Source organism: Xenopus laevis, chromosome 2L (assembly GCF_017654675.1).
Source record: "Xenopus laevis strain J_2021 chromosome 2L, Xenopus_laevis_v10.1, whole genome shotgun sequence".
NCBI lineage: Eukaryota > Metazoa > Chordata > Amphibia > Anura > Pipidae > Xenopus > Xenopus laevis.
This window is the reverse complement of record NC_054373.1, coordinates 90889583-90904298: the sequence shown is the minus strand read 5'-3', so window position 1 is coordinate 90904298 and position 14716 is coordinate 90889583. Positions and strand designations below refer to the sequence as shown.

The window sequence follows — 14716 nt, the reverse complement described above, 5'->3', positions numbered from 1 at the left end:
AAGTCCGACCACCATTGGATATGCTAATACACACACAACCCTAACCCAACCTCTCCCCAATCAGTCAGAATCGGCATGCAACAATCTCTTAGATAGCAGCCCCTAACCCACCCACGTCTGACATTATTATTAACATGTATTAATAGAGCGCCAACATATTGCGCAACGCTGACATCAGAGGACAAAGGGCATGACTATGAGTTGGGAGAGTTTGGGCAAAAGGGGCCCGCAAGGACCTAGGCCCATATGCGTTTTTCCCTGTAACCTGGTGGGCCAGTGCTAAAAAATAATAATAAAAAAAAAAAATTAAACCCTTTCACTTCTAGTTATGTTGGCTACAACTAGCATCCACAAATATACAGAACTACAGAATCTACACTGGCCATTTACTATGACACAAGTGCTAGAGCACTAAGGGGTGCCTCTTAGCGCTCATTCAAAAATCACCTGCCCCCGGGGTCTAGCTGCACTCCTGCACCTACAGCCAGTTTGAAAATCTAGCACTTGATGTAGATCACAGCACCAGTGGGCATAGGGCAGCACTTTCCTTACTGCCTGCTTTGCACCCTGTGCTGCTGTTCCCTGACTTTTGCATATAGGCACAATATAGGAATATAGCAAATTATAGGGAATGCCTATACGCCAATACCCTGTCCACCCCTCATGAATATAGCACTGCTTAAGACAGGCAGCAGTATATTCATAGGGTAAATGCAGATCTCCGAATTCCATTTTGGACCCCAAGGACCTGTGCCATTCATGAAAGTGGATGGTGCAAAAAACATGGAGGTTTGCACCAGTATAAGTAAGAAAAGGGAGTGAAACATATTACCAGTCCACAGATAAGCTCCATGTATAATGAGCTGCTCCTTATGTCAAGGACTGAATAAGGTTGCAGCTTAGGTAATGGAGGGGTTTGTTCATACTAAGCTCCCTTTTAGCATTTGAACTAATGGATTAGTGTGGGCTTTACTGAAGCAAGAGAACTAGCAAAATATGGATTTTTTAAAGAATAGAGAGAATACATTTTCAACACAAGTAATATTTATTGTGCTCTCTTGTGCTTTAGGGTGTTCTACAGCAGGGGAGATCAATGCTTTCCTCAGGAGACCTTTCCCAAGAAATGCAGTGAAGCAGGGAGTTGCCAGCCTATAAAAAACATGAGCACAGGTAAACAGTTTGGGCTTCTATATTATAGGGCTTACCGTGATGTGGTATTGTGGCTTGTCAGCTTTATAATAATACATTTATAGCTGAAAAACGTTGTTTTTGAAATGGTATGCGCTTGAAAATCATGAATTATTACTGATGCCAGGGGGCAGAGAACATGCATTGATCAAACCCTCCCTTTGATGTATGATCCCCGTCAACTGTTAAAATGAAAGTGGCTGTTCAGTAGATGCTGTAGCCTAAACTACAATTACCAGCATGCTCTCGGTTAATAACTTTCAAAATGGCAGCTCTCAGAGAGGCTATACAGAAGCGATGTTTTAGTATCACCTTTACGTCTATGAATGTATGTTTTGAATAATATAATAATATAATGCTACTTGTATTTATATCACTGTATATTAAACCACTGTGTTTATAGGATAGATGGGACAATAGATTTGCAATAAATACAAAAATACAAATACATTTACGATTAAGTGTTAAGAGACAATCTGCAGAGAGAGCTTCCATTCTATATGTAACCAATATGTGCACACAAGACTAGGATACATCTCCATATGCCCACGCACAGCTAGTCACATACGGATATAAAATTATCCATGTGCGTATATAAGCACGCCCACGCAGATTCTCAAACACATATGCAGGATATGTGCATGGTTCAATCAGGTGCTGGAGGCATGAGGCAGGAGCCAGCTTTCAGCAATATATATTCTGGGCAGGCTCCTGAGCTGAGCTCTTTCGTATTTCAGTTCCAGCACCTAGCTACAGAAGCTGCTGCTTTTTACACATTGCAGGAATAAAGGAATAATAATTACCATAATCATATTGGCTGGTTTTGATCTTAATTAGCTTATATAACATCCGTTAGCATAAAAAGGTTTATTGTAATCGCCTTAAAACTAGCACTGTTTCTATGCAACACTTTAAGGCCTTGATTATGGGCTGGTAACAGAAAATGCTTACTTTAAGCTGCTTCCAAAATTAGCTCTAATTTCCAAGGTTATGGATGAAAGCTAATTTTCTTTTCTTTTTAATATGAGCCAGACTAAAGATAGGATTCTTTATTAATAGAGAAATCAGATGCAGGAATGTGGCCTTTGACATTGCTTTGTTACACCCAAGAATTCTACTTGGAGTATTTTCACTGCAGAAAATAATTCTGCCTTGCAAGATAAAAGGTGCATGCCTGATTATACTGCGAGGAAATGTGATAACTGCCATGTTTAGGATGGCACACAAGGGTTTGATATGATTAATCACTTATTATGTTGCTTAACTTAAAATGACATTGCATGTATCCAAGTGGATCGGTGGTACAATGTGACAAGGGATTTGAAGATTACTGACCTTTTTGTATAATCCCACACTGCGCACTGCGGGCTGGAGGTTCCCTGTTGGGGTGAGAGGGCATGTCTTATGAATGCAAATCATTTAGCAGTTTAAGAATATACACTTAAATGACGGGGGCCTAGTCATAAAGCTGTGTAGAATATTTTATGGCAAAACATTTTGTAAAAATGTCATATTTTTTAAGTTATATTGTGCGTGAATTAACATCGGAATCACAGAATCTATTATGAAGAGCTAATTGACATTTTTTTATGCTGTTTTTTGCAGCAGATAAATGTATTAAATTAAGCTCTTCTTTTTCTCTAATATAAAGTCAATGGGACACATTCAAGTGCAAAAACATTGCTTTATAAGTGATTTTTTTTCAAGTTTATAATCCTTTTTACACCACATTGTACACTGGGCTACACACTTGCCTAAAATGTTTGCCCATCTTTATAACACCATATAGTAGTGTTAAAGTAGGGATTTCTTTTTTTGCCATTTTTTAACTCAGCTTTATAAATAGGCCCCTCAGAGCGATAATGTGTATGGAGACACAAAGTAACAATAAAACAGCTGAGGGTAGTTCTGGAAGTCAAAGAGCAAGCCTCACATAACCCTTATAGGTTATCATAATGCCGCACTAGAGGGGATTAAATGAAACCCTCGGGGTGAGTCTCAGAACGATCAGCAAGTCTCTTTAACTAGGGATTTACACAAGAAGCCACAAGAGTATTCTATGCACAGTCACAGACAGGACATTTAAGCAGTTAAATATAACAGATCCGCAAATTAAAGGGAAAATATATCCCATTTTTTATATGAGCTCCTCTTCAGTTCATGTAGAAAAAGTGCATAAACACAATCTGAACTTCCAAAACTAAATATAGTATTGGCATATCTAATACAACCAATTAAAAGGAAAACACTATAGTCTGTTTCAGATTACAGCGACTATTTTCTCCATTTACAGGGACCAGTGTAATGCACCCCTTCACCTTGTTCCATTGTGAACCAAAGGATTCTGGGACTTGAAGAGAATCTTTGCATCACCCACTATGGAAAACAGAGGGGCTTCAGTTCCCAAAATCCATCACTTCACAAAGGAACATGATGAAGGGGTAAGGGAACTGGTCCCAGTGAGTGCGGGTTAACATGTTCCCTTTTAAGTCTATGGAATCAGGTATGTCTGTGTATTAAAAAAAAAAAAAAATTATATATATATATATATATATATATATATATTAATATTATATAATATTTATTAGAGCAGAAAGCTAACGTTTTGGCTAGCACTCGTTGGGGCGAATTCCCTAACTGGAAAAAATTCGACAGCAACACTTCACCAGCCGTAAATTCGATACAGCAATACTCACAGTAACACTCACGTAAGTTCAAAAATTCCCAAGTAGAACAGAATTAGTAAACTGAATGCAAGCTAGAGACACTGGATTCTCTGAGCAATGCTCCCAGCAAATGGCACAGGGAGTGAATGGCATTTGTTGGATTAAATTAGCCAGCAACAATATAAAGGAGAATTACAAAGCAGCACACACTGAAGTCACTGAAATACCTACAATGAGTCAGGGAATCTCAGCAGCAGTCTTTTTTTACGCGTAAGCCCTCTGATGTTGCTAAACTACAATTCAGAGAAAACCATTATGAAGCTCTCTGCTAAAGAGATTCACAGAGCAGCACAGAGTTACTGAACAATAATCACAGCATCAGCAAAAGGGAAATATTGGCCTTCATTCAATAAAATGAGATAATCTTCTACTGACATAGTGAATAAAGAAGTACACCTTGTAGTTTCTGAGCAATGCTCTTGGCCACATTGAGTCACCAAATTAGCAGCTGGCACTTTCTAGGAAGCACTAAGTAGCACATGCTGAATTCACTCTAAATCAATAAATAGTAATCACAGAGAATCACCAACACCAGTGCTAAGTCTAGTTATTAAATCAACTATCACTTTAAAGGAACCAACAAGCAGCAGTCACTTGAATGATACAGAAACACTCAGGCATACTCAGTGGTGTCAATGAGTCACTACCACCAATAGGTAATCATCAGGCTGCACTGAGACACAAGCACAGCAACAGTTTCCAGATACGTTTCCACGGTTAATTATCCAGATGGCAGCACACAGAAACAAAGGGATTCTGCCCTGGGAATCACATGTTGTCAGAAATTTTTTAAAAAAAAAAAGGAATTAGAAAGCTTGGTTGGAAGGCAATGAATGATTGAGGACAGAGAGAGCCATTGGGTAACACTGGCATGGAATTACAGAACTTGAAGCATCACAGATGAGTAGAAATATGGAGCAAGATAGAAGCAAGATAGAAGCAAGGAGTCACGTAAGCAAAGAAACAGCCGGCTGTCACAGCCCAGCAAGATAGTCAAATAGCTGTAGAACAGGGATATACATTTTGAGCCCTGCAGGCCAGGTGTGACCATACAAGAGATGTTTATGTCATCCATCATGCCCAATATCTCTATATTCCTCTTTGGACATTGTTGCTTTATAATAGTCTGGCTCCTCAAACACATGAAATAGTAGATAATAGGCCAATGGAATGAAACACCTAGGACAGCACCATGGCATAAGACAAAACATGGACTGATATAACATGAACTTAGTAGGCTTGAGCACAGACAGCAAGCATCACATGGAGGGAGGAGGCATGCAGTAGTAAGAGCATACAGATGGAACAACAATTATATGGCACTAACAAAATTCAAGTCAAATCCGTACTTACATTAATGATATGTGACAATTCTACTACCACCAACTGCTCTGCAGGTTTAGTCAGCGGTCGGACAGTGACAGTCAGAACCTTGGAGCTTATGGCTAAGGAATTCCCAGGAGGAGGCAGGAGAAGCCCAAGAGTTCGGTACAATACTGCCCCAATAACAAAATATGCAGAATCCTCAGCCTCTGTAGTTGGGTAAAGAGAAAGGATGCTTATGAAGCTATCAGTCTATCAAACAATTCAATCTGGCCCTGGGTCAGCAGATGTTGTAAAACACCTCGTTGCTGAAATGCTCACCTGCAGGGGGTAGACTAAGCACCTCCTTAGGGATGAAAAGCTTATCCTCCGAGTTCCTGGCCCAGTCATTCATCCCACGTCGGCCCTTCATGGGGAAATTGATATCACTGGACACAGCAGACACTGGCTCCCTCTGGATGCTGATAACTGTATAACATATAACAATTGTAATTTGTGGGTGCAACACCATTTTTCTTATTGGATCACAACTACTGGTGATTAAAAGTTGCAATAATAAAATGACAGAAAATGTTTTGTTATTCTTTATGGAGGAACTCCACAGGCATATTTGCGTGTTCCGACGCGCTGTGCAAAAACGCAGGCATCAAGTCGGATGCAATGGAAATAAGGTAAGCAACACGAATGTTGGATAGTGTCTCAGCGTTCAACCGAGGCGTCACGACTGTCGGAGGCAGACGTTGCATGCTGCGTCTGCATCCGACAGTCGTGTCGCATCAGATGAACGCTTTGACTTCATCTGACATTTCCATCTCTTACCTTATTTCTGTCGCATCCGACTTGACACTTGCGTTTTTGTACATCGTGTCGGATTGCGCCCCTTGGAGTTCCTCCCTTAAGTGCAAGCACGCCAGGAAACTTCCCATTAGCGATTAATCTGCTTCACTTAGTATGAACACATTCACAGGCACAATAGGTTGGCTGTTATACAATTAATCTCCTTTGGTGTTCAGTTGACATACATTGGACCAGATTCAATTCAGTGAGAAAAAGTTATCATGTTTATCATGTGAAAATTCATGGATGAGATTCAATTAGAGGAGAAAAAACTGTCCTAATTCAGTTTAAGTTTTTTCCCTTAGACTTCAATAGAGTTTTCACGTGATAAGTCGGGAATTGAACTGCATCTCAAATTGAATCTTGTCCATGACTTTTCACATGATAAACCTTTTTCTCACTGAATTGAATCTGGTCCAATATATGAAGACTATTTCCTTCTGTTCTGCCATGTTGCCCCTATATGGCATAGAACTGAGCAAAAAAGTTGAGTGAAAAACAATTCTGCAAACAGTAAATTATGCCCATGCAGTTTGGAATTGGCTAGTGCCTGGTGTTATCCGGCAATCTTGTGGAATGAAGAGTGCTCTACCAAGTGCCCACAAATGTTATGATGTACCAGGTGCTTTCAGTTAGGGTACCCTGACGTGTCTTTGGCCAGTGGCTAGGCACTGCATACTACTGCCCATAGTGCAAATGTGAAATGTTGGTTTGTGTCTCAAAAGAACAGGAGGAAAATAGTTGTATCTGGGACCTTAATTAAGTTTATTTAAGTTTTTTTTCTCCTAATGGAATGTCATTGCATTTCCACATTTAATGCAATGGAAGATTTCTCACATTAATATTAACCCATTAACACTTATTAGACCATAATCTAGTATTGCTATTTAACAGTTTGTCCTCATCTGCATGATAATCTTTGATTTTCAACTGTCCCAATCAGAATGGTAAATGTGGTACCCAGGTTTTCGGTGACGATAATGGAGCTTTGGAAAGGCTTTAGTGAATCTCCAATCAGATGGATATAGTCTTCCAGCACTTTCATCAGAAGCACTGATCCTGGTGCAATCTGGAAAAAAGAACGACAGCTGCTTGAACAAGCAACACATAATTAGCCTAGCATCTTGGATATGGATTTATACAGTATATATACATACTTTGAGAAAGGCTATAGGATTAGCCGAAACGTCAGTTATTTATTTTCAATAAATTTCACCAATTTTCTTGCAATTTAAGACCTGTGAGTGCTCTCCTTTTTCCTGGATATATATATATATATATATGCAAAAACGGCAGCACTCCTAGGAATTTTCAACATGATTAGGTATACAGCAAAATCAGGTTTATTAATTAATCAACGTTTCCAAATTTTTTCCCTGATGAATGTTCCAATATGGAACTGAAACGTTGGAATTAATAAACCTGATTTTGCTGTATACCTAGCCATTTTTGCATCTATATTATCTTCATTGGATTAGCACCAAGGTGGAGGTTTTGGCAGAAGGTTTTGCGTTCTGTTTGCATTGTGTATATATATATATATATATATATATATATATATATATATATATATATATATATATATATATATATATATATATATATATATGTATACTGTATATATATATATATATATATATATATATATATATATATACATATATATATATATATTTATATATATGGCGAGGCAATTAGTGATCCTCTTCTTTCACAGCCTGTGTCTGTTCCCCTTCATTTCAAGGCAAAGAAAACCTAGGCTCTGTCACACTGCAGCCTAGAGTGTATCATTTACTGTAGTTCCCTAATGACCCAACTATCCCTTATTTTTCTGTGTTATATCATAGTTTCCGTGTACTTCTGCAACATATCACACATCCCTATGCCTTATTAACTGCATGCATGTCCACCAATGTCACAGCTAAGCTATGCATCCCCCTTGTCACAGATTTAAAAATGTAACATTTTCCACAACAATTTTTGTCCAAAAAGAGCATTACTCTTTAATCCTCCTGCAGAAGAATTACCCGCCAATCCCACATCTATATGTCTTTATCATCCCTCTGAAGAGGTCCAGAGATGGTTCCTATATAAATCCATTGCTGTAAAATCACCTCCACAGTTGCCCTTCCCTATGAGGCCCCTGCACCAGAATTAACCTTTGCAGTACCATTGTTGCCTCTTTCAGTCAATAGATCACTCAGCGGCACAGCCACAGCTCCTCTTTATCTTTAATTAACAACCAGTCCCAGATAATTCTTACTCCTAATTCTTACCTTTCATTCCTCTCTCCATTAGGTAGATTCTAAAGAAGGATCAAGCCCTCCATTAAAACAGTGATACCAATAAGCCACAAGCAGAATAAACCACCAGACCCACAACTGCCCCTTTCTCTCTGCCCCAGAACTAACCCACCATCAACAGCTGCAACATCATCACATCAGCCTCCTGTGGCATAATTCAAGCTTATCATAGCTTCCTTAGTGATGGGCTTGGGGGGGGGGGGTGTTCACCCATGATCACTTCTTTCATCCCTGCAGCTAAATCCTCGAAAATTCAGGATTAAAGCTTCCTTCCACATGAGCTATTTGATTGTTCTGTCTTGTCCTACCCTTGCACTATACCTATTAGAATACCCACTTACTAGGCAGAATCAAATATAATGAATACATACACATTACTGCTTATTACAAGAGGGCCATGCCAAATTGCTGTGGGTATTGCAGCATAAAGAGCAGGTAGATACAAAGAACCACAGAATGTAATGTTTTTCTTTCTTCTTGGCTACTGTCAGTTCTAGAGGAATTAATCATTTTGATACAGGGACATATTCTGTAAATGTATGAAATTGCTTTTATGTGTATTAGCTTTGTGGGAATAGGTTGTTACCCTCAGAAAGTATTTTATCACTTGAGTATTTGTGTTTAACGATATTCATGGGAATGCTAAAAATCCTACAATTCTCAGTTACATACTGTAGATTTCTGGTAAAGCCAAAATTTTAATAATCCTGTGACTTTACACTAAACCTTACTAGAGGTTTCTAGTAAGGAAAACCTTATCCAAGCACCCTGTTAAAAATATTTAAAAAAATGCCACTGTCTTGAAGAATGAATTGATTACACCTTACAATTAAATGAAAATAGCAATCAAAACCTTTTATCCAGAATGCTCCCAATTCCAGAAAGTCCATCTCCCATAGACTCCATTCTATCCAAAAAATCCAAAATTTTAAAAATGATTTCCTTTGTCTCTGTAAACCAGCCTATTGGGTTTATTTAATGTTTACATGATTTTGTAGTAAATGTAAGGTATGTAAGTTATGAAAACCGCAGGTGCCAAACATTCTGGATAACAGGTCCCATACCTGTACCATCAAATCTCCCATCATTGATCTACATGCTGATCTTGGCAATGCTGTGTGTTTTAATGCCAACTCCAGGATATACAGTGTACAATGTGTTTGTTGGACAAATAGCAAAATTGCAGCTTATGAATGGGGAGAAAATACTTTCAGAAATCCTTTGCTTGAGCCCTGAAGGTCTTTTATTCAGGATATATAACATGGATATGTTTGATGCTATGGCCACTCTTTGTTCTTTATCAGTTTGCCTCAATAGCTACAACCCCACTTGTCTATAGCAACAAATGTAGGCACTTAGAAGCTGGTTCAGAACGTTCCATTCTTTAATTCAAACTTGCTATTGCTCTACATCTACCTCCAATACACTGAAAGTCGTAGTATTGCTGGATGCAAATCAAACTCAGAATGATTTTCAAGATGAATTCATTTTTAATGCATTTTCTGGCAAAGCTTTAGTGCCACCTAAAAACACCTGGCCTAAACTGCCCCACTGCAGCTTCTCAAATAGGCAAGTGGGCTAATTTGCACTTTGATAGATATGGTTCTGTGCCATCTGAAATGTTTTAGAAAAAAGAGCCTGGCACCTGTCCCAACCACTTTTTAACATTCTTAAACTGTGTTGGAAAATTATTGTATCTTCTAGAATTGAATAATGCTCCACAGAATGTTTGTGCTGGGCTACTGCAGCTTTGTAAGTTAAGCATGTTTTTCTCCTCTGCATTAGGTGTGAAATTTATGACTCTGGCACTCTCTAGCATTGAGTAAGTAAAGCTTAAGATTTCTTATGGCTCTATGCCCTCTTGTAAAAGGATTATTCTCTCCTGCACTTAATTGTATTGACAAGATTATTTCATTACACTTGTGCATTATCCCCCCCCCACTTGTCACACACATACGCACAGCACTCCCCCCACCACGTGTAGAAATCACATTGCTAAACTAGCGCAACGTCACTGCTCCCCACCTGCTGTGCATCCTCCCACTTCTCTCTATTCTCCGCATCCAGCATGTGGCTGACAGCATGGAAAAACTTCTGCAGAGAAAATAGAAAGAAACGCTTATAATGGGAAGAAGCAGTACTGGGGAATAAGTGGGAAGGAAGAAGGATCAGGTCAGAGCAAAGAATTACAGGGTGGTAATGAAAGAGAGCGTTATTAAAAAGGACGACAAAAGAGAAGTCAGGGTAAGAGAAAGGTTAACCAGATGCTTAGAGAGCAGACATGGAATGACCATTTTTACAGGCAACGCAGTGTATTACTTCCGAGCTTATTAAAGAGACCATAGTGTGATACACTAAGAAAATTGCAGTGCTGCTGAAAGTTTGGGGAGTCCAGAGGAGACAAAAACTGAGTTGTAAGAAGGAAAGGAATTCAGGAGAAAGTGGATTGGTAATAGGAATAAAAAAAAGAACAAAGAAAAAAAGGAGACACAAATGACACTTAGGGGCACATTTACTATTGGTCGAATATCAAGGGTTAATTAACCCTCGATATTCGACCGTCAAAGTAAAATCCAAAGTCGAAGGATTTACCGCAATTCATTCGTTCAAACAATCGTAGGAAAAATCGTTACAATTAAATCCTTCAAATCGAACGATTCGAAGGATTTTAATCCATCAATCAAACGATTTTCCTTCGATCAAAAAAAGCTAGGAAAGCCTATGGGGACCTTCCCCATAGGCTAACATTGGTGCTCGGTAGGTTTTAGATGGCGAAGTAGGTGGTCGAAGTTTTTTTTAAAGAAACAGTACTTCGACTATCGAATGGCAGAATAGTCGAACGATTTTTAGTTTGAAACGTTCGATTCGAAGTCGTAGTCGAAGGTCGAAGTAGCCAATTCGATGGTCGAATTAGCCCAAAAAATACTTTGATTCTTTTATTCTAATCCTTCACTCGAGCTAAGTAAATGTGCCCCTTAATGGTGCAATCATTCTACACATTCACTTTATAAAACTGGTTTGGAGTCTAGTAATACAGTATACCATGTACAGTGGTTGGATAACATCTATGTAACACTGCAGTTTAAAAAAATAAAGATCAGGCATAAATCTTTCAAGGATTAAAGAAAGAAAATATATTAGTGACAACTAAGCTAATTTCAAAAATACCATAGAAAATTAAGAGAAGTTATATAAAGGCAATACTGCAGTAGAAAGAGGGTGGGAGAATAATGAAAGAGCACAAACTGAAAAGCATTGTGCTTCACTCTTAATATCACATTAAGCACAACATGTGTTCTGTTAACAAGAAAAAGAGCCTTTTATGCCTGTGCTACAACTCACCGTGACAGCACTTACAGGCTCAGTTTGCATGTTACGGATGTAGCTTGAAGTCCTAGCCAGCATCAATGTACATAAAAAATAGAGGAAGAGCCGGCACTGTACAAGGACAAGGCCCATGCGAGGCAACAAATGGGAAGAAGGAGGGCATGCATTATATAGACCCTTTAAATTACATGTCTTATACACAAAGGATGAGTGAACAAAGGAGCTTACACAATAAAATATGCAGGGTAAAGAAAGTCAAAGTTAATGTAAAGGACAGAAAAAAGGCAACATAAGGTAATGCAAATATACTGAGGAAGTATATCATGCTCATTGTGTACTGAGGTGCATATTATCTGCAGAAATGTTTCTCTATAGCTCATATAGAGCTATTGTATTAGGCTTTTTAGCAGTTTAATATTATATGTAATCAGAGAAAAGAAAGAATAAGAAAAAATGAGAGGAAGAGAAAAGCAATGGCTAAGTAGGGGAATAAATCCTCAGATTATTATTTATTTACTATGTAGGAGTTTACTGTAGCCTCAAGCACTGATAATTTGTCGCAGATCTCAATATATATACAGTGATAGGCTAGAATGTACATGGCATAGGGAGAAAATAGAGATTTCCTCTGTGGTAGCTAATATTTACAGGGCTCCCAACAGTAGATTCCCTATAGTAAACTCCCTACAGTAAAAAGTTCTGTGGGCTAGTTAATCAACTGAGCACTTCGTAAATGATCTCAATATATGTATCACTCAGAGATTCATTTTGGTTGATAATGTGTATAACACATTCTTTTTGCTTTGTAAATACTGTTCATGTTTATACCATATTATTATTTTAATAATTTCCATTTTGTGCTGGAACTATCAACAGTTCAATGTGAAAAGCTGAGAGTGAGCATGCAACTAATATATCTGGACAAAAGCATCCAGACATACAAATAGGCCAACGTTTCTGGACACTACTTATAAAATTGTATGCCGTGAGTTTGAGCACTAATTTCCAAGTTCTATCTCTGGAAACAACATCAGCATAAGAATTATATTTCAGAAGCATATATTTTTTATGAACAAGAAGTTCCACACAAGTGTTATAAAACCATTCATAATGGCAAGTGTTACCTGCAATGGTGCAAAAATCAACACCATATGGCTCTAGAGCAGAAAAAATGTTCCCTGGAGTTAATAATCTTGCTTTCATCTAGTTTGTCGGGTTTCAGATAAAAGTTACCTGCTTGGATATGTAATGCCAAATGAAAAGTTTGGTGGAGGTAAAATAATGCTTTTTGAGCAAACCTTTAGAATACAGTGTAAAAATACATTTTGCTTTAGCATGATAATGCCCAATGGCCAAAGAAAGGTCTCTATAGAAATGGTTTTATAAGATTAATGTTGAAGAACTGGACTGGTAATATACTTTTGATTGAATTATTTTTACAAATTTGGAGTCAAATTACCTGAATGTCCTCAATAGATGGGATGTATGTTGCTCTTTTGTATGTGTCAGTCACATTGCGCAAAATGTCAACACAGAACAGAAGATCTCCACTGTAATAGTTCTTGCTGGACACCAAACCCAGCATGCTCCGCACAACCTGCGACATTCCCTGTCCTGCCAACAAGCGATGACCTTTTGCCAGATGTTCCCGAAGCTGAAAGATAACAGACACATTTGACTCACCTCTAAAAAACACATCACTGTATCTAGTGTAGCCTAATAGACATTGAAGAATTTTACTTTAACTTCACAATTAAAGTGGACCTGTCACCCAAACATAAAAAAACGGTATTTCAAATTAAACATGAAATTATTTTTTATTAAAGCATTCATAGCTGTTGTAAACTTGTTTAAAAATCTCAGCTGTCAATACAATATTGTCTGCCCCTCCTCTATGCCTTAGGCATAGAGGTGGGGCAAGCAATTACTTTCACTTTCCATTCAGCACTTCCTAAATGTCACTGCTCTCCCCACATTTCCCTATTCTCTTCACAGTTTAATTGTATAGCTATTGCATGGGGATGGACATCGGATCCCCCATTCTGGTACACAAACAAGATTCTGAGATTATGCAACACTTGCCTTAATAGCAGTGTCCACAAAATGGCTCCTGCCTGCTTGCTATAATTATGAATTCCCAGACTAAAGGAAACAAGATTCAAATAATTTATATAGTGTTATTAAAGTTCATTTTGCTTAACTAAGGTGATAAAATAGGATTTAGAATATTTTTTTTGGGTGACGGGTCCCCTTTAATTTACACATATGTATAAATGTTATTCTGCATTGTGAACTTTATGCATCTTTGTTTTTTATTTATCCATATGAGTTAGAGCCACTATACAATTCTTCTGACTACAGTTTCATTTCAGACACAAATAGTGTTCTTTGGCAATGTTGTCATGAAAAATAGCAGAAAGCGAAGTGTTATGATGGAAAAAAGCCTCACAAGACTGTTACAAATAAACTCATGTGTACCAATTGGAATTCCCATAACTGCATTTTTGAATGCACCTAATAATAATAATAATGTCTAAAATGCCTGGTATAGTTCTTGGTGAAGTCATCAGATACTTATAGGCCCTGGTTCACCTTTTCACCACTATGTTCTACACAGCTGGAGTTCAAGCTCATACAGGAATTCCTAGGACTCATTTTATTTACAGTTCAGAACGGGTTCATTCTACCAATATATGCTATAAATACTAAAGCTGGATGAGTCACTAAAGAAGGGCAATCAGCAGTGTTATGCATGTCCTATAAATAATGAAACATGTGGGTTTGTAGTTCTGTGGACTCACAAGAAGAAACATGGCAATGGAAATTCCCTTCCCTGCCTGTAGCTGCTTCTATACATTTGAAAGAGAGAGGTACTGCTGGTCAGATGCAGATCACTCATAGGGGCATATTTACCACAGTGTGAATTTTCTCTTCATCTAACTTCACCAAAGTTCACCTCACTGCGCACACGTATTGAAATCCACAATCTTTGAAAGACAGAAGTTTTACTAA

The 14716-nt window shown here is 38.1% G+C and overlaps 1 protein-coding gene across 4 annotated transcripts in view; it reads right to left on the bottom strand.

Moving 5' to 3' along the window:
• adgrb2.L (adhesion G protein-coupled receptor B2 L homeolog) overlaps positions 1-14716 on the bottom strand; it is a 251817-nt gene that overhangs the window by 33425 nt on the left and 203676 nt on the right. For all 4 annotated transcript variants that reach the window (XM_041582163.1, XM_018246749.2, XM_041582165.1 and 1 more), the window contains 6 exons: positions 13164-13358; positions 10403-10471; positions 7035-7143; positions 5559-5705; positions 5268-5446; positions 2524-2567 (listed from right to left, as the gene is read on the bottom strand). In XM_041582163.1, coding sequence (XP_041438097.1) covers positions 2524-2567; positions 5268-5446; positions 5559-5705; positions 7035-7143; positions 10403-10471; positions 13164-13358 — 743 coding nt within the window. The remainder of the gene's footprint in view (positions 1-2523; positions 2568-5267; positions 5447-5558; positions 5706-7034; positions 7144-10402; positions 10472-13163; positions 13359-14716) is intronic.